Genomic DNA, 23,892 nt, shown 5'->3' with positions numbered 1-23,892 from the left:
AGGAGGTCGAGCAGCTTATAATATCCAGCTTCTGCCAACGCCTACATTGCTTGAAAAATTAAGTCGTGGTGTGGGTTTTTGTCATTGGTTACATTTTCTCAAAGGTGGTGGATGCTGTGTTTGCACCATGTGAGTAGCAGAAGTATGCCGACAATGAAAGATTCTTCATCATTAAAGATTACATCTAAGGTGTGTCCCGCTTTATGTGTTGGCCCTGCCACAATCGTTTGTGTGTTCACAATAAATGAATACGCAAAATGATGAAAACTTAAGTTGAGGAAAAAACAGACTATTTACCACATGAAAATTAAATGATCTTAAATATGTGGGTTTAGAAAGCATAGTACAATTCTTTGTGATCTACTCAATGAGAAAAAGTAACAAGCAGTCGTTCCAATTGGCACTATCTGCTTGGCATTACCATCTGAGTTGCAGAAGGTATGGGTTCTGCCGTGGCTGCGAACATGGAGAGAGGGTCAGTTCCATCCAGCACAGTGCTCAGTGGATCTGCCACAGAGGAGGATGAGGAGGATGATGTGGAGGATGTGCTTCCCTTACGGCTTACTCTCCTGGTCTTTGAGTCCATCACCTGTGGGAGAAAAGAATGCTGTGAGTGGCTCCTGAAGTGTTTTTTTTATCACATCCAAGAGAATAACACTACACACATATCAACACTAAACAAACCTTGATCAGGTCACAATGAAAGTAAACATTTGCAGTGGTGGGCAGCATTACAGGCATCATGTAAGGGGCTGTTTAGATCATGCAACTCTCGTCCTGCTTTACACCGCAATTACAGTATTGTCAGGTGCTCAGGACTTTCAAATCCGGACAAAAGCATAAGCTCATTTTCAAATTCGTCTTTTTATTCACATAAGTAAAGGCTAAGCGCATTTTGAGCTGTTTTTTCAACCAGAAAATATTTCAGGTGAAACACAGCCTATTCCCAGGCATGCCCCTTTTTCACCCCTTCAATGATTTAATGAAAAGAAACATACCCTTTGTGCCTTCCCCTTGCAGGTAAACGCAGCAGGAGAGGTCTGGGGCTAGACTTTCCAGTGCAGTTTTTAAATCATATGTTCATGAACTTAAAGATAAGGTTTATTCAAATGCATGCTTTTTAAACTGCAAACGAAATCTGGCCTCAAGTTTCAAAAACAATCAACTAAAGCAGAGTGCAGTCTCTAATGATGTTAGAATACCCCTCAAACTAAACCCATGAAGACGTGGTGTGGACTTTGCATCTTTTCAAGAAACCTAGTCCATCCTTCTGCCAATGCGGCGGTAAGGACCCCAAATTGAATGCGAGAGAGTCGGTGGGGCTCAGAAGGCAGCAACATGTGAATCTGACATTGCGGACCACGCAATGCATCTCCAGAGACAGAATTGTCTGGTGCCAGGCCTGCAGCTGCCAATTCTACATTGGAGCATTGGAGGTAAAAGCCCTTCTGCCTAAAAGGTCTGCCGAAGTCTCTGTGTGCGGGCTGGGTTCTCCAGGTTGCCTTTGACCCCAAGGGGCGCCAGTAGAGTGGTGGGGAGAAATCTGAACAGTTTGAGGGATGCCTCTACATTTATGACATAAAAATCTGCCTCCTGCCGCCTAGAACTGCTACTTTTTATACTGGTGGTGGATATTATATGAGACAGAGCAAGTCCCCTGCTGTTTGCTCGATTAAGTGTGCCTTTTTAAGGAAGGACTGCTAAACAGGCAAATTACCTGGCAGTGTGTGGTCAATTTAAGGAAATCTCAACCTAACTGTGTCTGCCTGCTTGCGTGTACACTTCTGTATGGAGACTTTGTACATAATGTGGTAGTTGGCCTAGAACTCCTGAATATTGCATGCTACCACGAGCAAGCCAAACAAACATCATGTTCTTTTTATTTGAGGGACGTGGTTGTGTGGGGTGTGGGGGCTGAACTACCACCGGAGCAACAATTCTCAAATGCTAATGGGGGTTCGAATGTGGACATCAAGACGGTGTGTTTCCGCGTATAAGGCTGGCACTTCTTCATTGGCTTCCAAAATAGACACTCTGACCTAAAAGTGGATCATCTGCAGGCACGACTAGACAAACATGGTAACAGCCAAAATGATGCCGACGTGCGGATTTCATCCATTGAAGATTCTTCTACTGCAATGGCTGCTAACATTAAAGAAACCTGAGCTCTTCTAAACGGATTGATGCTAAATATGAAGTCATAGACAGTGGCTCTCATAGAAAATACATCAGGATTACGTGTGTGTGAGTGAATCCAGTGATATGGGCAGTTACTTAAAGATATGTTTGATACCACCCAATTCTCCTTTTTGCCCATGGTTGAGAATGTGTATCACTCCCTGGGCACTCGGCCCACACCTGGTGACTGAAAGGGAGGCATGGTGTCACAAGTATGCCACTGAGAAGAGCTACAAGTTTCAAAACCTTAATTAAAATCTTGGGGTTTGGAAAACTCCTACTGTGCCCTATAGCTACGATGGGAGTGGTATCCAGTTAAATTATCGAAAACATATTTTCGAAATGCCATTTTGTCAAAAACAAAAAGGCGAATTTATTTTTCCGAACATTTTATTTTTATTTTGTTTTATTTTTGTTTCGTTAGTAAAAAAAAAACTGACAAAAAAAACGGGGGTGGGAACCCTCGTGGGAACCCTCCCCCCCATGGGAACCCTCCCCACCATTTCAAAAATAAAATTAAAAAAAAGCATTCGAAAAAAACTAATTTCAGCAATTGTACGTCGACAAAATGGCATTTCGAAAATATGGCGTTCGAAAATTTCACTATGAAACAATGGGAGTAATATCTACCATCAAATACTAAAGAAAACACAGTCCTAGTCAGTCCATGTCAAATCAAAATGGCCTATACTAAAACAAAAAAACAAAAAACAGAATGCTTGCCCCATCTCATACAACAATTGTGTAAATGGGAGTGTGTATGCAAAAGAAAGTCAGTGTTATAACAAAGGATCAAGGTGGCTGAGTCAGCTCTCCTCCCCAAGTTGGACAGTACGGAGTAAGGCAGCCGCTGTAGACAGGATGGCACACTCTGGCTCAGGATATTAAAAAAAAAGGCTGTTCAAAACATGGGTCAGGAAAGGGACGATGTGCGGTTGCTTGTAGATATGGGCAGTGGATTGATAAAGTGCGTGTGATTGCGGTAAAGCAGGTGTTGATGGTGTGGAAGATGAGGAAAAAACCTAGAGTGGTGAATTGGATTAATGATGTGTTAATATTATCAGACTTTGAGCGGGTCATGTTTGAGAGACAGGGCAAAGAAGATAAGTATCTGGCTCTTTTGGTGCCATTTAATGAATTGTATGGTGGATGAGTATCTGAGGATTAGTTAATTTCATAGGTCTCTGCGAGCTGGTAATGTGCATGAGCGTTGATCTAGGATTGCCCACCCCCGTTGTTGTTTTGTTTAGTCTGTGGAGTGTCTTAGTGTCTTTGTGTTGTTCAGTGTCGGGGTTTTATATGCAAGGAGATTGTGATTAGGTATTTATGCATAGAAGGAGTAGGAGTAGTTTCAGTTATCTGCGATATTATAGTGATTCTTCAAGTCTTGAATTACTTATAATTTGTTTGCCTACGTAACACAGTGTGGTGCGTCATGTATTCTGTTGAACTTTGGGTAATGTATTGTTTGGTTATTTGAAATTCTTGAAAATAAATATTGAAAAAGAAAATACATGGGTCGAGGCCTGCTTGGCCTTCCACGCTATTATTTTCAGTTCACCAACAGTTCTTTCATAGTTCAACAAAAGTTCACATAGGACTCCCTCAGTCGGGCTCGGACCTCTCAACAAAAAGTACCCGATTCAACGTAGATCTCCCTCAGCCAGGCTCAGACCTCGCAATCACAGCACTTGCAGGGGTTCACTTCCCCAAGCTCCATTCACATTTGTTAGGGGGTCCCTTCCCTTAACTTATTTCACATTCCAGGTCTCCCTCAATTGGGTTCGGACCTATCACTTATGTCGAAGACTTTCAATTGTGCAAGGTTTTTTCATAGACCTCCGTAGGACCACTTTGACTTTCACTTCAGCTCTCCCTTATGTTATTTGTCCCAGTGTCTGTTGGTCTCGGTAGTTTCATAACACAATCAGAAAAGTTCAAAGAAATCTTTCTCTTAAAGCATTCACCTTTTAACTTCCCCTTTGACGGGATTACACTTGACCATTGCGCATTTCAGATTTTGTTCACTTTTGTCGCTTTCTAACAAGACATCAAACATTTTGCAGAGACTTTCAATTGGGCTATTTCCTTCCGCCGGACCACTCCGCTACTCTGTATCACTGGCTTCACAGTTATCGGTAAGTTTAAAGTTCACTAATGGTTTGCTTTCTTTCTCGCCTCATCAGCACATGCGCAACCTTCAATTGTGAGATACACTGTTGCTGCTTCAATCTTTCCTCGACACAAACCAGCCTTTCATGTCTTTCGCTAACTCACAGGTTGTGTGCATTCCTTTCTTTTCTCTGCGGCTTTGATTCACGAGTCAAGGTTGATACCACAGGCTTGGCCTCACCTCCCCAACTCTGCCATTCACCCGGGGGGGTCGCTGGCATTCTTGAAACACAACGCAGGCTTCTTCTTGTCTGGGATTTGGCTTTCTCCATGTATTCTTCATCAGGGATCTTCAGGGTTTCCCTATCCTTCGCTCTGGTTGATCATCCTGCTCCAGTGGGTTGCTCCTTCTCGTGTCTCACCTTGCTCAGAGTGTGTCTCAATGTTCTGCCTTTTATCCATGTTGGGGGAGCTAATGGGTATCAGACGTATGTAATTAAGGTCAAGTGCCTAACTTTGACTGGCCTTATTAACTGGACATGTCCAATGAGATATGCAAGTGTTATCCTGTTTAGTTTAGTTTTATTTTTTTATATAGCGCACCTAAACCAAGGGTAACTGGGGGTTACATAGCACACACAGAGCATTACAAGATAATGTACAGGTTACAGAAGCAAAAAATATACACAATTATACAGAAGGTGGGTAGTGTAGCAAGTTACACCCAGCGCATTTACAAGAGAATAATATAAAAACAAATAATAATACAAGTTACAGAGGCAAGAAATACACAGCAATATACACACAGATTAGCAGATATACAGAAGTGCTAGGGGTGTGCAGTCCTTACAGGTGATTCGAGAACCGGTAGAGCGTTTTAGCAACACACTGTGTGTGGAGCGTTGAGTAGGCTGGAGAGAGCCGAGTTAGATGGCCGATTGGGCGAAGAGCCAAGCTTTAGTTTTGGGTCTGAAGGACCAGAACGAGTGTTCCGCTCTTATGTCAGGAGGCAAGGAGTTCCAGCATTTGGCTGCCAATACTGGGAAGCTGGATCCTCCTGCAGTTTTGAGGTTGTATTTAGGGATGATGAGTTGGTTGAGGTAGTTAGACCTGGTTGGCCTGTTCGAATGGTGTCTGTGGACTTTGTCAGTCAGGTATTTCGGGACAGTGTTAGAAAGGCATTTGTGAATGATGACTAGTGATCGTAGGGTTGTTCTGCTACGCACCGGAAGCCAGCGTACCTCTTTTCTAAGGGCTGAAATATGGCTGTGACGAGGGATATTTTAGGCTGATCTTAAAGCGTTGTTCTGGAGAACTTGCAGTTTGTTTAGGTTTCTGATGGATGAGCCAAGGAATATGGTGTTGCAGTAGTCCAACTTTAAGAGGATTAGTGCTCTGGCAAGAGAGGTACAACTGTTGGTGGATAAGAAAGGTTTACAGGCATTAATGAGCTTATTAGTGTAGGCAGTGGAAGATGCTGTGGAGTTTACTTGCTTTTTTAGTGAGAGGGTGGAGTCAAGGTAGACCCCCAGCGTTTTGACTTTGCTAGACACTTTAATAGTGTTCCCATCAATAATAAAGGCTGAGTAACGGTTGTCTAGTTTGTTGAAGCGGTCTTGGGAGCCGATGATCAAGAGTTCAGTCTCGTCATCACTTAGACACAGACAGTGAGTAGCCATCCAGGCTTCGATCTCAAGATAGATGTCATTGATCAGCTTGGTATCTTTGGTGTAGCAGCCAGTGAGCGTGATGAGAATCTGGGTGTCATCCGCATAATTGGTGTAGGTGACACCCAGATTGTCAAGACGGTCGAAAAGAAGCTTCGTAAATATATTGTAAAGTGTGGGGGAAACGCAGGAACCCTGCGGTACCCCACAATGGCTGGGGGTAGGTGGCGCCGATGCTGAAGGCGCAAAGACTCTGGTGGTTCTATTGGCAAGGAAGGATTGGATCCAACTGGCAGCATTCGGGGAGAAGGCAGCTGCTGTGGTGAGATGTTTAGTTAGGATTTTATGGTCAACCAGATCGAAGGCTGCTGAGAGGTCTAACAGAAGGAGGATAGCAAGTTTGCCTTTGTCTTTCACTTCATCCATCTGTATTTCCAGATCTAGGAGAGACGTTTCAGTGCCTGGTCTGGATCTGAAGCCAGACTGTCAGAGGCCTAATAGTTCATTGTCTTCCAGGTGTTTTTGGATTTGAATATAGGCAGCGCAATCTAGATTTTTTAAAAGAAAGTGAACCGTTGTGATGGGCCTAAAATTGGTGGTGATGTTAGGAGCAAGGTTGTTTTTTTTTTTTTTTAGAAGCGGCATGACCCAAGCTTCTTTGAGGTTATCCGGGACTATGCAGTTTTTAAAGGATGAATTTATTAGGGTGGTTATGAAGGGGGAGAGTTCTTTGGCTCCTTCCTTGATTATGGAAGCAGGGCAAAAGTCTCCCTGGCAGTTGGATGGTTTTATACCACAGATAATATTTTCCACTTTAGCTGTGGTGACCGAAGAAAACTGAAAGGGTAAGCGAGGTGGATGCTGGATGGCCTTGGACTCCATGTTAATGGAGCACGTTGGCAGGTTATTTCTTTTTAGTTTCAATTTTATTTTGCAGGAGTGTTATTTTAGCTGAGAGGGCATTCTGGATGTTCTCGCACCAGGCAGCGTCTTTCAGGCAAGAATCGGTGGGGGGGGGAGCTGGAGATTCTAGTTCCCTTAGAATAGAGAACAGTTCCTTGGTACTTGAATTAGCATTCTGAATTCTTTCATTGTATATTTCTCTTTCAGTTCGGAGGATGGCTGCTTTGTACAAGGTGGCTGCAGAGGCGAATTTCTCTTTGTTTAGAGGAGAAGGGTTTTTTCTCCAGGTGGATTCTGCAGATCTTTTGTTGTTACAGAGTAGTTTTAGCGTTTAGATGGGAGATGGGTTTTTTACTCTCAGTCCTCCTCTTCCTCTGCCCAGTGTTTGTGTAGAAAGGAAGCGGGTGGGGGGGAGTTGGAATGTTGGAGAATCCTATAAAACTGGATTGGGTATGGGCACTGGAAAGGGGGGGATACCGCTTCCACCATCGGTTGCCTCACCCTCATCCCCCGAAGAACCCTCACCCAGGTGATCCTCCCGCACTGGTCCACCCCAAGGGCTGGATCCAAAGGCGATGGCCGTGCCCTAGCCACCTGAGAGAGAGATTCCCCGGGGACTAGCAAGTGAGACACCCTTTGGTTTCTCACATGACCCACCAGGCACCATCATTGCCAGACTCTTGAATTTTAGGGGTCAGGATATATTCTTTCGGCGAGCAAGAGATAAAGAGGAGCTTCAATTTTAAAAACGACACAGTGCATTGCTTTCCTGATTTTACTGCAGCTGTACAGGCCTCCAAGAAATCATTTGTCAAAGTTTAGGAGCCTTAAGTTAACATTAAGCACTCTACAATCTAGCCAGCTAAACTGGTTGTATACGAATTGTTCGTTTTATAACTGTTTGAATTACAATTGACCTTTTCACAACTGACCGAATTGTGAAAGTCAATTGTACCATATATGTGGGGGGAAACCCCCCACAAATCCCCACCCAACCCCAAACCCTTCATACACATATATATATATATATATATATATATATATATATATATATATATATATGGGATACATTACTCACCGTAATCGTATTTCTGATGCTTGTATCTGCTTAGATTCACATGCTGTGCATAGGCCGACATCTAGTGGAAGCTGCGGAGTATTACAGTTTGTTTTTCGAAAGTCGAAAATGGGCGTCGACACAGGCGTGCCAGTAATACTATCCCTAGTGTGACGTCCACTGTACCCAAGATCCCTCACGCGTGTAGGATCCTCAGATTGTATTTTTTCCTGACATGAGGAAGCATGAGGAGTAGCGTGAGTACAGATAATCCAAGCAGATAGACAGAAAGGTAAGACTACAAGCAATCATGCGCCTTCTCTCGGAGGGGAGGAAGGGTGGGTCGCATGTGAATCTAAGCAGATACAAGCATCAGAAATACGATTACGGTGAGTAATGTATCCCTTCTGAGGCTTGTGGAATCTGCTTAGATCACATGCTGTGCATAGATTAGCGAGCAGTACCAGAAGAAGGAGGTGGGATGTGAGAAGGGTCATGAGCAAACAGGTGTCTTAGAACCGCTTGTCCCACTTGTGTATCTGTCTTGGAATGAGTGTCAATGCAGTAATGCTGAGTAAAAGTGTGAATAGAGCTCCAAGTAGCCGCTTTGCAAATGGTGTCGAGGGGAACATTTGCAATGAAAGCCAGAGTGGCACCAATGCCTCTAGTAGAGTGGGCCCTTGGCGTAAAAGGCAGAGTCTTTTCAGAAAGAGAGTAACACAGCTGTATACAGTTGATAATCCACTTCGAGATAGCGCCCTTAGAGACGCGATCCCCCTCTCTGCCTGTAGCTACGGAGACAAACAGTTGATCTGTTTTCCTTAGCGGTCTGGTTTTATTTACATAGTATAGGACCGCCCTACGCACATCTAGGGTGTGTAGTTTCACCTCAGCCGAGCTTTGCGGGTTCTGGAAGAAAGTCGGAAGCTCGATGGACTGGTTTACATGGAACTTGGATATGAATTTAGGTGAGAACCTAGGGTGTGTGCGTAAAACCAGTTTGTCCTTGTGGATAGTAAAGAAAGGATCCTGCACTGACAGAGCCTGAATTTCACTGACCCTTCTTATGGAAGTAATGGCTACTAAGAAGGCCGTTTTATAAGTCAGGTGTTTGAGACTACTTTTATGCATGGGTTCGAATGGGGGTCCCATGAGCTTAGCTAGCACCACGTTGAGGTCCCATCCTGGCGGTGGGTTCGAAATAGGAGGGTGAAGTCTCTTTACTCCTTCCATGAAGGCTTTAACCACTGGTACTTTCCACCACGAGACCTTGTTATGGGATGTGGTGTAAGCCGAGAGGGCTGCCAGGTGTACTTTCAGCGAGTTAAAAACCAACCCTGCATCCAGCAGGTGGAGCATGTATGTCACAACGTTGGAAGGAGTGCAATCAACCGGGTTGATTTGTTTATTCTGGCACCAGATAACGAATCTTTTCCACTTATCAAAGTAACAGTGCCTTGTATTTGGTTTCCTGGACTCCTTTAGAATGTCCATACACCTCTGTGGTAATTTGAGATGTCCAAACTCTATGACTTCAGGAGCCATGCTGCTAGGTTCATAGAGTTGGGTTCCTGATGCACTGTTTGACCCTGTTGCTGGGACAGTAGGTTGTACCAGGCTGGGAGTCTGATGGGTTCGCACACCGCCATCCTGCGTAGGTGTGGAAACCATGGTTGTCTCGCCCACATGGGAGCAACTAGGATGAGCGTCATCGATTCCTTGTTCATCTTGTACACCACCTTCCTGATGAGAGGAGTTGGTGGAAAAGCGTACGCAAACATCCCTGACCAGTTCATCCACAGGGCATTCCCTTGGGAGTCCGGCTGGGGGAACCTGGATGCAAATCCTGGGCATTGTTTGTTTTCGCTTGTGGCGAATAGGTCTATAGTGGGGAAACCCCACTGAGAGAAGAGATCTTCTACTACGTCTCTGTGAAGGACCCATTCGTGTTCTTCTGGGAGGGAGTCTCTGCTTAGAGCATCCGCTAGGGAATTGAGCTCCCCTGGAACATGTTGCGATGACAGGAAGATGTTCCGTCTGAGTGCCCATATCCATATTTTCTGGGCAAGCTTGGACAGATTTGGCGAACGAGTCCCCCCTTGCTTGTTCAGATAGAACATGGCTGTCGTGCTGTCCGTCCTGATCTGCACCGACAAGTTCAGTAGATGGGGCTCGAACGCCCTTAGCGCTCGGAATACTGCCAGAAGCTCTAGCATATTGATGTGGTTCTTGGCTACTGAGTGAGACCAGAGACCCTGAGCTGTGTGGTGGAGATGGTGAGCTCCCCACCCAGTCAGGCATGCATCTGTAGTCACCACGGCTTGTACTTCGGGATCGTAAAAGGGTTTCCCCCTTGCGAGATTCTCTCTTGTCCACCAGTGTAGGCTCTGTACGAGTGTTGGCGAAACGACCACTAGATCGTCCCAATGACCACTTGCCTGAGACCACTGTTTCGCCAACCATTCCTGCATGGGACGCATGCGCAGACGCGCGTGGGGGACCAGGTAAATGCATGACGCCATCATGCCCAGTAACCGCATAGCTTTGCGTACTGTTATCTGTTGACCTGACTGATAATGCGGAATTTGCAGAAGTATATTCCGAATTCTCTCTTCCGAAGGGAAGGTCAATCCTTTCTGAGTATCTAGGATAGCTCCTAGAAACTGTTTTGAGGTGCTTGGCACCAGACTTGACTTTTTCTCGTTGATGGAGAAGCCTAATTCGTGGAGGAGGTCGATAGTCCTTTTAATGTTTGACCTGCAAATTCCTGGGGTTTCCCCCGTTATGAGCCAGTCGTCCAGATAAGGGTACACCGGGATTGCTTCCCTGCGTAGGTGTGCAGCCGCCACCGCCAGTACCTTGGTGAATACCCTTGGTGCTGAAGCTATCCCGAAGGGCAGTACCTTGAATTGGTAGTGGCGACTGTCCACCTTGAAGCGCAAGTACTTTCTGTGCGCTGGGAGCATGGAAATATGAAAATAAGCATCTTTCATATCCAAGGTTGCCATGTAATCCCCCTTTTTTAGGAGGGGGATTACCTCTTGTAGCGTGGTCATACGGAATTTTTGGGGCTTGACATACTTGTTGGCAGGCCGTAAGTCCAATACTGGGCGCATTGTCAAATATTTCTTTGGCACAAGGAAGTAAGTTGAATAGATACCCTTGTTTACCTGGTGTCCTGGGACGAGTTCTATCGCGTCCTTTTCTAGCAGAATGGCGATCTCCTCGAGAAGGATCTTTTGATGCTCTAGGGAGTGCACTCTTTGTCGTGGAGGATGATTCCGGGGACGCTGCAGTAGTTCTATACAATATCCTGCGGATACTGTTGACAGCACCCATCTGTCTGAGGTGATCCCTTCCCAAGCCTGGGTGAAGGTGGAAATGCGTCCCCCTACTGGGGTTGCGTGGCCAGGGACCCTGAACTGAGCGTCACTGTTTTGGTGGAGGCGCGCCACCTCCCTTGTTGGGGCTGCCTCTGCCTCTTCCACGACCTCTCTTGTTACCCCTGCCGTAACTCTGGGTAGACTGCTGGTTGTTATTCCATTGTGTACCTTGTCCCTGGGCATAGTTGCCTCTTTGTGAATTTTGGCCGCGTGGGCGACGAAAATTATTGTTCCCCCTCTGGTTAGGGGGTTTGTTGGTAAGCTGGCCAAGGGATTTGAGAGTCTCATATTCATCTTTGGCATTTTTAAGTGCGTCTTCGACCGCTTTCCCAAACAATAGGTCGGGTTCCACTGGCTTGTCTATTAAAGAAGCCTGGGTTTCTGTCTTGAATCCCGACTGCCGTAACCACGCATGTCTCTTGATAACAGTACCTTCTGCTATTAATCTCCCTGCGTTGTCAGCGGCGTCGAAAGTTGCTTTTAAAATGCAACCAGACACGGCTCTCCCCTCTGCTGAGATCCGAGCCAGCTGGCCCTTTAACGGTTCTGGAGCAGAGGCAATGAGCGCCGCGACTTCTTCCCATTGATGGCAATTGTAACTAGCCAACAGGGTGGTGGAATTCGCAATCCTTGCCTGGTAGGCGGACGTTGAGGCTACCTTTCTGCCAAACCCGTAAAGTTTTTTGCTCTCCTTATCGGGAGGAGCTTCTGATGAAGATAAGGGCGTGCCAGCCCTTTTTCTAGTGTTGGTCACCACTAGGGAATCTGGTTTAAGATGTCCCCTTATATACAGAGGGTCAGACTGGGCTGCCCGGAAAATCTTTTCAATTCTGGGGTTGACAGCTCTGGTGAGGTTAGGATTCACCAGGGAAGGATCTATTCTTCGTTGGATGGATTTGAGGATAGGGATGGTCTGAGCGACCGGTCTTCTCTCTCCTACAAACTCCTCCGCGAAGTCCCTTTCCTCCTGTACACCGTGGGTGTCGATGTGGAAGTGTTCCGCTGCTCGAGCGAGAACCTCGTTGAGGAGGGGCTGGTTATCAACTGGAGAGTCAGTAACTGGGGCTTCGCTTTGTACTGGGGAATCTACTCTGTAAATTTCCTGCTCATCTTCTCCCTCCTCCAGGTCCTCATCCTCTGCATAGTAATCTGTCCCGGTTTGTTCTTCCATAATTTCAAACTCCTGGTCCTCTTCAGGGAAAACTTGTCCCCGGTAACTGGGGAGTGGAGTAGAATATGGAGTGGAGTAAGGCTGAACCTCGAAGGGTTCAGGTGTTTTGACCCGGGGCTTTTTACTTAGCGGGATAGGATCGGAGGAGCCTGAGGGTGTGGCCCCTTGAGGGTTATATGAAAGAAAGTGTTCTGGGTTCTTATCATAAAAATCAGCCAAGGAAGACATCCTAGACATAACCCTGTCTATGTCTTCACTGGACCATTCCCTGGAACAGGGTATTACTTTAGCAGGAGATGATTTATGGGACTTTTCAAGGGTAGACTTGTGTTTACTTGTCTGCCTAGGGTGAGAGGATGGCTTTACAGGGGTGGAAGGCTGTGCTTTCCGCTGTTTCCCCCCCTCCCCGTGCGTGGAAAAATGTTTTCCCTGTCCCTTGGAGGCCCCAGAGATTTTCGACGCCGGGCGCCGAGGGTCTGGAGAGGTATCTGTGTGCTTCGGGCGTGGGGCCTCACTGGTGTTAACCGCGGTCTCGGTATCTTGGAGCGCGGCCTGGGGGTGGAAGTCGTCTTCGTCTCCCGACGATCGAACTTCCGTTAATGTGTCTAGCGAGGCACTCTTGGCAAGAGTGGATGATTGCCTTGCGTCGTGAGGTGATCTCGATCGAGAGCGCCCAGAGGACACCGAGTCGGACCGTTCTTTTTGTGCCTCTTTCCGGGAAGTCGACGTCGTCGAGGTCCGGTTGGTCTTAGTGTGTTTAGTGTGTGTTAGGTGTGTAGCGCTTGCGTCGCCGGGGGTCTTCCCCATAGCCGCCCTGCCGGACGACCTTCCGAGGTCGGGGACCTGCGCTTGCCGGCTGTCTTTTGACGCCGTAATGCCCTCGCCGTCCGAAAGTACGGCGTCGCTGCCATCGCTGAAGGCGCCCTCCGCTGCCATGGCCTCCTGCCTGGCGTGGTGGGCCCAACGCTTTGTCGAACGGTCCTTAAGTGTCTTAGGTTTAAACCTACTACACGCTCTGCAGTTCGCTTCGGGGTGATCCCTCGGCAAGCAGAGATTGCACGTGGCGTGCCTGTCGACCCAAGGGTATTTGCGATTGCACTTGGGGCAGAATTGAAAAGGGGTACCCTCCATACGCACCTTAAGGCAGCGGGCTGCTAAGTGTAGGAATATATAAAATGTAACTATATATCAAGAGTGAAGAGTATGTACCACCCCCCACTCTCCCTACTTGTAAGGGCCGAGGCCAGCGGCCTACTAGGCCCGGGCCGAGGCCAGCGGCCTTCCGAGGCCCAGATCCGTCGTGCAGCAGTCGACGGTCGATGACTTCTCCAGCCGTCGTCGAGGTTGAGGGTCGACGTTGGGGTGGGGAAGGGAATGAATAAGAATTATAATTATAATAACAGCAAAAGTATGGCTAAGGCCAGGGAACTCCGCAAGATGCTTCCGACCAGTATGGCGGAAAAAAACAATCTGAGGATCCTACACGCGTGAGGGATCTTGGGTACAGTGGACGTCACACTAGGGATAGTATTACTGGCACGCCTGTGTCGACGCCCATTTTCGACTTTCGAAAAACAAACTGTAATACTCCGCAGCTTCCACTAGATGTCGGCCTATGCACAGCATGTGATCTAAGCAGATTCCACAAGCCTCAGAAATATATATATATTTAAAAAATGTATCAAACTACAGACTCCAGACAGAGAAGTTTTTAAGGCTGAGAGAATCATAGCACAATAATGCCCCAGCACTCTAGACCGCTTTGGTGAAAACATATATATTTTATTTCTTCATTGCAATAATGAGCATCAGTGTTAAAAAATTCTTATTCAATTCTATGCAGACCATGTAAAAAGCATGATGAGTACCTCACCGGGTGGAGTTTGCCACGCGTTCCGCTCTATTCAAAGAGCTTCGTCAGGCTATTTGTAATCCATTTGGTTGCACTCCGGCTGTTGTTTTTAAAAGGTAACCAAGTGGGCGTTAACGTGCTACGCGAGCGCTCTGTCTTGCTCTCTACATTGGATCATGTGACCACTACTGCCTTTCTGACCATAATCCGATTATTGTTACAAGAATCAATTAGGAAGCAATGTAAGAGTTCACTATAACATGGCAGTGCAGGATATTAACATATTAGTGCCACTAGGTGTATGACAGTATGTAAAAAGGTAACTTAGACTGCATTCCTTTGTTTCTGCATGTAATGGTAATCACCGGGGAGCTTTATAGGCGGGAGGACGGAAATTGGAATTCTGTCCTCTCGAGCCTATTGTAACAATAGAAATCACACTAGTGGAATATTCCAGCGAAATTTAATTTGTAAAGTAACCAACCAAGTGGGTATTAACGTCGTGAGTGCGAGAGGTCCTTTCTAATGATATAGGCACTTGCCTTTACTTATTAGGATATCACATAAACTTTAGACCATTCCAAGATGGCGGGTATTATTCCGCGCATAATTTCAGAGCTTTAGAGACATCTCAATTACAGCTCACTCAGAGTCACATGACTCTATGACGCGTTTGGTCAGAAAGGCAGTAGTGGTCACATGATCCAATGTAGAGAGCGAGACAGAGCGCTCGCGTAGCACGTTAACGCCCACTTGGTTACCTTTTAAAAACAACAGCGGGAGTGCAACCAAATGGATTACAAATAGCCTGACGAAGCTCTTTGAATAGAGCGTAACACTGATGCTCATTATTGCAATGAAGAAATAAAATATATTTGTTTTCACCAAAGCGGTCTAGAGTGCTTGGGCATTATTGTACTATGATACTCTCAGCCTTAACTCTGGCTGGAGTCTGTAGTTTGATACAATTTTGAAATGTTGTCAGCTTAGCCAAGCTGTAGCCCGGTAGCAAATTGTGACCCTTTAAATTTGGTCCATTGTTCATTCGAACAATTGTAAACGAACAATTTGGGTAATACCGCTAAACTTCATGTTGTTCACGATGGCAGGACTCCCTTTTTTCATCGCAGGAGAAAGCATGAATCTTTATCTCTGCTTTCCGTGTTAGATTGCCAGTGGGAGTCTCGGCCGCATCGCTATCAAGCGAGGGTCACTCTCATCGTTAGAGGACCTGCTATTCCAAATTACATTATGAGATGAGAATGATCGAATGGCAAGTCTCCTTTCCTACCTTTTATGCTGCTGTTTTAATCTTCTATCGAGTCATATTTGGGGTTGTCCAACATTACTACTTTACAGATTGTTTCATCTCAGTCATATGTGGAAATGTTATAATAGCACCATGGATGGCATACCTTCCTCGCCTTGCCTTCTGGTCATCTTTTTTTCCAAAATTAAAGAAGGAAGATGTGTTCTATCCTATGTGGCCTACCTGCCTCAATGTGCATGGAACCATGGGAGTTTGGCTGCTCCATGACTTGATGTATGGAAAGTTCCTTGAGTGTCATTTGGTCAATATCAGCTCTCTTTCCCCTAGTGTTGTATGCCCACTATCTCTGTCGTGCATGTACTCTGATTACCTCCAACCTCTGCCTACTTGTGTGCATCCTGTAACTCACAATAAAGGTCATGGACCTGGACCAGCTGCCTCCTATCATCTTTGGCCATCCTACTGCTTCCAAAATAACAACTTCCTTTTAAAGTGCACAATGTACTTCATGATGAATAGGGTAGGGTTTGGACTATAGGGGGAAGTAAACATTACTTTTGTTAATGTCTATGCCCCCAACACAGAATTTCCAGCGTTCCAGGATTTGGTCACCAGTGGTTTCCCTAAAGTTTAAGACTCTGTTATATTATGGAAGGGGGGGGGTGGGACACTTTGACACAATACCCAAATATAGATAGATCCAGCACTGTGGCCCATACTAGCTCAAATCCCATCTGGGCAACTCACTGTTAGGCGGAGCTCCCTGGATTGGTTGATTTATGGAGACATTTGTCACACCGTCTCCCGAGAGAATGCTCTTTTAGTCATCCACACATGATGCAGCATCATGCATGGACTTTTCTTTGTTGTATCCAGTCAGGGTTTTCATTAGGTTAAGCGTGTGGGATGCAATGCCCTCATACCAACTGTCAACTCGTAAATTGAAAATTAAAAACAGACTCTTTCCTTGATCAAGCTTTTAAATGGGACCTACACCTGGAAACTTTTTTTTTTTTTAAATTAATGTAAGATTAGTAACCTCATATGTAATAGTTTAGGAATCTTTCAAATACTTCATCTGTGGGATTTTGTATGCCTAAATAATTCAGAATATTATACACTATCGAGGCAGAGCTTTGTTAGCAGCAGGAGAAGCTTTGAGAATTGGAAGACTCATACCAAAATACTGGAGAAAGAGCCATCCCAGCAGACATTCAGGCTCATTTATCTAAATATTAGGAAACTGCTTAACTGGAAGTTCGCTTTTTGGGAACATATGCTGCAGCCGAACAGTATGGGGAGCGGTAAAGGCCTGGTAGCACTCTTGCATGGTTAGTTCAGGGTGAGTGCCAATCCTCACCCACAAAACAATATGTGTCTTCCCGGGTCATCCCTGTAACACAGCAGAATTATTACCCCCCCTAAAAATCCTTGCATGGAATATATCGCTGTGATTCATGCCAAGCTCGCTCATAGACGAAGACTAGTATCTAGTTCTGAAAAATGTTCATACTATCACATTTCAGGAAACCTGGGAGGGTGGGACTCTCGCTAAGCCAGGATATGCTGTATACACTGTCCCAGCTACAAAGGGGGAACGACGGAGACCGAAAGGAGGCCTCTTCACTTGGATAAAAGTTGATCTCAACATCAGAGTAGAATTGACAGTAGGTGTCCTAATTTACAACTTCTTAAACTATGTTTTCCTGAGGGCTCACAGCTATTCTTATGTAATGTGTATATTGGCTGCACTTCTGCAGCAGTGGCAGTTACCTCCTTATCTTATTGGTTCGTTGTTGTATCCACGACAGGGAATGGAGTTAGGGCAAAGACTGTCATAGTAGTGGGGGACCTAAACGCCCAAATAGAGCCACAGAGATGTTTGGAGAACGTGTTAGAGGACGAGGCCCTGGTACCAACAACAAGAACTCTATATGGGCATGCCTTGAGTTGGCAACAATGTTTGCAAAAAGAAGTGTGAAGGCATCACGAAGCAAGACACAGTTTCATTGTTGTTTATAAAATATTTTATTGGTCTGTATGTCAGGATGGAGTAACACCTAAACTGCCCTAAGCTAAGGTGGGATTTCCGTACCTAAAGAAACTAAGATCAGTCTGTGTCATTAAGTTCAACCCAAAAACCTGTCTGTGTCCCAAACCTATACTTGCCCTCACAACTACAGCTGTACAATGTGTAGGAATGTCAGCACTAAAAGAAACAGTGTTCAAAGTAAAGTTCTGAGCTCCTTCCAGCACTGGTTTGGTTTCAGCTTCACCTTTCCCCATGTTCAAAGTAGCTCCAAACTATCTTGGGGTTTCCTTCCCCAAGTTCATCCCAGTACCAATATGTCTAAGGGTTCCCTTCCCAAGTTTAACACAGTCTCAAATTATCTCAGGGGTTCTCTTCCCAAAGTTCAAAAAATGTTCAAATGATCTCAGGGGTTCTCTTCCGCTAAGTTCAACAGTTTCACAGAAACCTCAGGGTTTTCTTTACCAAGTAGGCAGCTCCTTCAACAGAACTGCTATGAGCCTCTTGAATGCTTCCAGGTTTAACTTTGTAATCCTCTAGGCTCTTTTGATGACTTAAACAACTGCTTTCTTTAACCTCAGCAATCACCATGCAGCGCATCCTTTATTTCGTGGCATCCTGGGTTCTCTCTCCAGTAGGGGCTACTCGGTCCAGGCGCAGTTGTCGGACCACACAGTCCACCCATTACAGGTCACGCAACCGATAACCCTTGGCACTTTGTGATGGTAGCTTTCACAACGATAGTCTCTTTGCTTTTCTACAACTTGTATTCAAATTACTCTGCCACTCTGTGGTGTAAATCCTTTTTACACTTGGTTTCTTCAATGTCCATTCAATTTCACCAACCTGTGTTTAGCACTTGCTTTTCTACTTGATCCAATAATGCTCATCATGAATTTTCACTTCGTTCATCAACTGCTTCTGAACAGGTTTTCACTGCATTCACAATTGTACTTCATTAGTTTTTCACTTGCACGGTATTTACACATTTCCTTATCTTTCTCTTCAATTCGGTATTAAATAAATCTTGGTACATTTCAAAAGATACTTTGCAGTATGTTCGGTATTCAATATTCTTCCCTTAGTGTTCCAAACCCCACTTTTTGGAGTTTTAACTGAACTGTAACTTGCAAATGTCCAATTCCCAACCCTGAAGCGCCTCAGTATGATTGTTGCCTCTCTCACACTCACCGGTACTCAGCTGCTCCTCCGGGCGTCTCCGCAGTCTTCTTTGGCTTCAACTTTCCTCCCGGGTAAGCGTCGGGAGCTCCAGCGAGCAGCACTCACTACTGGGAAACCTTGCGGCAACGTCCCACGATTGTTGGGAGTCTGCCGTGTTCCCCAGCTCCAGCTGGGAAAACGCGGCTCAGGTAATTTCAGGGGCTCTGGTCCTCTCACAGCACACTCAAGACATGGTGCCTCTCTCTCCCCTTGACAACACACATTGTCCTCTCTGCCAGTCCTGCTCCAGCCTCCTCCTCGCCTCAAAGCTGCCTCCTTCATACCAGGAAGGATCCCCCTTCTCCTCTATTGGTTTCTCATTTTATACACCTGTGGCCTTTAAATTGGTCGCAGGCCCAAGTCCTTTGCCTGACCACAATTATAATAATTAACGGGACATGCCTGGTCTTCTATAGTCCTCTTCCTCGTCTCAGTACCACAGTGGTGAAACTGACTAGAAGTGTGCATTACTCCTAGTTTTTTCTGTTTTCTGCCTCATCTTAGTTGTAAAGGTATGTGAATGTGGGACAGAGGGTGTGTATGCCCATATAGAGGTCTCTTCCTAGACCTTTCATAATAAGGGTGTTTCCAAGGGTCATTCTGAAAGGAGGGCCGGGGGGGGGGGGGGTCGGTCGACAGTACCCTACAAAAGCTTCTGGGACTGAAGGTTCATCATGAAAATGTAACGGGGAACACCGTTTATCACCTAAGGACATCCTCCCTCCATTCCCCAAATCTCCTCCACCAAGGTGATCCTGCCTCGCATATCCACTCCAGGGTTGGAATCCAAAAGCTATGGCCTTTCCCCGGCCACCAGAAAAAAGGAAGTTGGGGAGAAGGAAGTGAGGACGCCCTCAGGTTTCTCACAGAGGGCTTTGAGTATTAAATGGATGTATACCAGAGGATATCCCTGCAAAACAAACTTGCAGGACTGTGTCTGCCACTAGTCGTATTGATTAATTCCGGATTATTATTGCGCACTACATTCATAATGTTCTCAATTCCCTTTTTAATTATAGCTTTAAGTTGCTACACTTCAAATATGTTAATTAAATGTACTATACACTTGAATAATTACATCGTTTTTTCCATCCTATGCATACACACACACACGTGTAAATGTCAGCAAAAGCATGCTGAATTCTTCCATTTGGCATGGCAGTGCCCAACCATTCATACTTCTGGCTTGATGTGTTTTGGGAGATAAATACAATTCAGATTAGGTCTAGAGCACCCAATTTGTTAACTCGCAGGCCTTTTGCTAGAATCTGCTTGGATCTAAGTATTTTTTGTATTTGTATTTTATTTTTCACTAGCAGAAGTACCTGTTCTAGACAGATATGATAACACTGATCCTGTAGGTCACTGTTCCCATTCGCTTATCACTTGATGTGCTACGCATCGTGAATTAAACTGCACTGAGTATGGGCCGCGTGTGGTTTGCTGAAATACCCCGGAGAAGATGTTGGGGGGAGGTAAGAGTTGGTGTGCTACTGCATACTGGAACCTTCTGTGCTCTCTCCCCACCCGTCTGGCATGGTGCAGTTCATTGCGGTGCATTGCAGTTTAAATATCATGGAAACCGTGCATCCTAGGGCCTGGACCTCGAGTTTTGTTCCTCGTATCAGCACTGTTTCTTCTACGACCACATTGATGCTTCGCCATATTCAGGCAACTGTCTCATGTGTGAAGGTGCTGAAATCCGGGTAAAGTGGTGGGGTGTCCAAATGTCATGTAGCCAGTAATGTCCAGAGGGTCCTAACAGGTAACTATGCAAAACCTGTTGCAGGTAGGTAAAACGGTGTGGAATTGTATAAGTAACAATGCTTTGCCAAGTCAATAACACATTTTGACTTGTGCTGAAATCCGGGGAACAGGGTGGGGTTTCCAAATGTCATGTACCCAGTAATGTTTGTAAGTCTTAACAGTAACTATGCAACATTTGGTGCATATTGGTGAAAAAGTGTGGCATTGTATAAGGAACAACGCTTTGCCACAAACATATTTTGACTTTTCTATATATAGATTTATACAGCGCTTTGCACCAAAGCATAGATAGGTCCATAGATATTCATCCCCCTGGTTCCACTGACAATGTTCCCCTGCTGCCACATGATAAAATGGAGTAACTACAGGCGCTTATTTGTAATGGTTTTGGCCTAGACAGATGGAATTTATGCTGCTCTTGTTGGATCTGAAACCTCCCGGCACAGGTTGGAGGAACTGTGGTTTAATGTAATCCTTGTGTAATGAAATATTAAATGCTTTATCATTTGGATTCATCTACACGACAAAAATGTAGGTATTTTCTGTCGGTTTTCCTGCTTCTAGTTAATGTTAAACCAAACAAAATCTTTAAAAAATATTACTCAAATGTACTCACCATCTAATTCACCTGTCATCATTCTAGTCACTCATTTGCCATCATCCTATTCTCCAAACCATCATTATCTCAAGTCATGCATGTCACAAAAAACTGCCTACATCATCTTAGACTATTAAGAGCGATAAAGCCCTACTTAGCCCTTAGTGAAGAGAACTGTACAACAATAGCCAGAGCAATTATACTACCGCGGCTGGACTACAGAAACTCACTAATGCTTAGTGCAAATAAACAGTGCACCACAAAACTCCAACACATACAAAACAATGCCATCAGGATTATCAAGCAGAAACCCAAGACCGAACACATTAGTAATGACAGAAGGGAACTTCATTGGCTCAAAGTGGAAGACAGAGTATTGTCAAGGCAGTGACGCTGGCCCATAAATGCCTTTATGGGAAAGCCCCAGCGCATCTCAAATCAAAAATTTCCAGATATGTTCCAGCCGCTCATTAAGATCTGAACACAGAGGCCAAATCACAGGAGCTGCCCACAAAAGATCCAACGGAATGGGAAAGGCCTTTCCCATATCCGCAGCTGTCAAATGTAATAGTCTGCCTGTAGATCTAAGACTAGAAACCAACCTTTTGTGCTACAGGAAAAAGCTGAAAACCCTCCTCTTCAAATAACTCCCAGAACTACACTACTGTCTTTATATCGTCTCGTCTCCATGTTAGTCTACTTGTTGTCTGATGTGTCTTCATGTGACGCCCTGATGCCCGGGGGAGACTGGCCTTATACAAATAAATAAATAAATAAAATTGACATTTCTGTCATGTCCCCAAAGTCCTCTTCTCCACTTGCCAATCATAAAAACAATAAAGATAGCACTTGCTACAACAGGTTGGTACCAAAGAACATATACCACTATTATCAAAATTCAAGTTATTCACTGTAGTGACTTTTTTTACTACTAGTCCTCACTACCATCACCCTTATATAATGTCCTGGCTGCAAGGTAACTGACAAGAACACTTGTGCACAACAAAAGAGGAAAATTGGCATTGAAGCAGTGTTCATGCACTGCAACAAGCCTTCATCTTTCATGAGCCCAGAGGCTCTCAGAACCTAATTTCCCTCATCTTTGTCCATATAAGGGGATGGTTTGCGGGCTCTTGTATACAAATAAGGTATCCGTACAGGAACTTCTATGGTAGAGAACACTACAGTCAAGTCTTTGAGGGTGAAAGTCATTAACTGCACCTATGGCGACAAGCCTCTAAAGTTGTTAATGTTCTTGAATGATTAACCCAGCTTTTTCCCCAGGGCGCACTCAACTAAGGCCTCATCAGGCAACACACATCCATTATGTGCTGCTCAGAGATCCTAACCCCTGCTGGGTTAAGGTGCCCCAAAGGCACCCAATTTTGTATTGGTTTTCTTGCACAGTGAGCAGTTTGAGTATAACAGGGTGCACCTTATTGTGGAAGGGGGTTCCTAGTGTGGACATCCATGTACACAATCTGCACTGATTCCCACATTCTAATGGTTCGAAAGAGATCGAGGGGGAGGATATACATATTGCCATATACAGCCATGGGTTTTGCCTGCTTTAGTAGACATCAGAAGCATACCAGATTTGCTGTGGGAGAGGGAGTCCGCATAGACAGAGGCACGATACATTTTCATAGGACACACGCAGAGAGTTAGCCATACCGTTGATGCCCTGTATATTTCCCAGCAGCGAAAACAAAGAAACAGCCACATTTGAAAAGGCTTTTCTTTACCTTACTGCACAGCACCCACAGAACAAAAGTATTTTCTCCCTATGATAAAAGAACGCTATGAGAAGCCATGGGCTGCCCAGGGCAAGGGAGTACACTCTAAAATGGAAGCTCAGCCAATTATGGCTTGGTTAAGCCCCAAAGTACCATCGCACACCCACGTAGAGCCATTAGGAACAGACAATTATAGCACCTAATTCATTCACTTCAACAGGTACATTCACTCATAGAAAGCTGATCTCCAGGGGAGGGGTGACAGGGCTATAGAAGCTCAGAATCTGAGCCAGGCAAGGTGGGGGTTTCGAGTAGAACTGACAAAACAAGTGGAATGAGGAGGAGGTTAGAGAGCCAGGAGGGAGTTTGGGGACAACAGGGGGAGACAAGACATCTGGAAAAGGTTGGGTTAAGAAAAATGTTGGCTGGAGACAGCAGGATGGTGAAGAACATCAGAAGACGGAAATGAAGGAGGCTAGCAAAGACATAGCAATCAAGATCAAGAACGTACAAAAAGGGCACGGTTGGCCCAAGGCAGGGTTAGGGGCAGGACGATGAACTGAAGAGGTCAATCCCATGGTGGGAGGAAGAAACAGCACATGGTATGGGCATTAAGAAACAGGAGGACCAAAGCAGGAATGAAGGGGAGAGACAATGGTAGGGGTCAGGACCAGCAGGCTTGAGTTGACTTTCTTAAAGCCAGCCTCTGGGAAATCTAAGGGAGGTAAAGCCTGTGCCCTCATGAAAGAGGGATAAGAGCAAAAGCAGAAGAAGGATGCGACTGAGTGTTAGGAAGAATTCTAATTCTATAACTCATTTCCCTTACCTAGTGAGTCCCTCAGCAGCTTTGCTGGATTTCTGGAGTTTATTTTTTCCACCTGGTAAGAGTGTGAGCTTTTCCCCCACTCTTAGCTGTGTTTTACCATGTGTATTTCTACTGTTTTTGTG

General features: G+C 45.3%; 1 protein-coding gene across 3 annotated transcripts in view; it reads right to left on the bottom strand.

Moving 5' to 3' along the window:
* Positions 1-23,892, bottom strand: part of VPS35L (VPS35 endosomal protein sorting factor like) — a 1,734,364-nt gene that overhangs the window by 1,554,511 nt on the left and 155,961 nt on the right. For all 3 annotated transcript variants that reach the window (XM_069647157.1, XM_069647156.1, XM_069647158.1), the window contains exon 3: positions 422-589. In XM_069647157.1, coding sequence (XP_069503258.1) covers positions 422-589 — 168 coding nt within the window. The remainder of the gene's footprint in view (positions 1-421; positions 590-23,892) is intronic.

Source organism: Ambystoma mexicanum, chromosome 2q (genome assembly GCF_040938575.1).
Source record: "Ambystoma mexicanum isolate Mex_15411 chromosome 2q, UKY_AmexF1_1, whole genome shotgun sequence".
Lineage (NCBI taxonomy): Eukaryota > Metazoa > Chordata > Amphibia > Caudata > Ambystomatidae > Ambystoma > Ambystoma mexicanum.
Note: the sequence above shows the minus strand (reverse complement) of the source record. Positions and strands in the feature narration are given on the sequence as shown.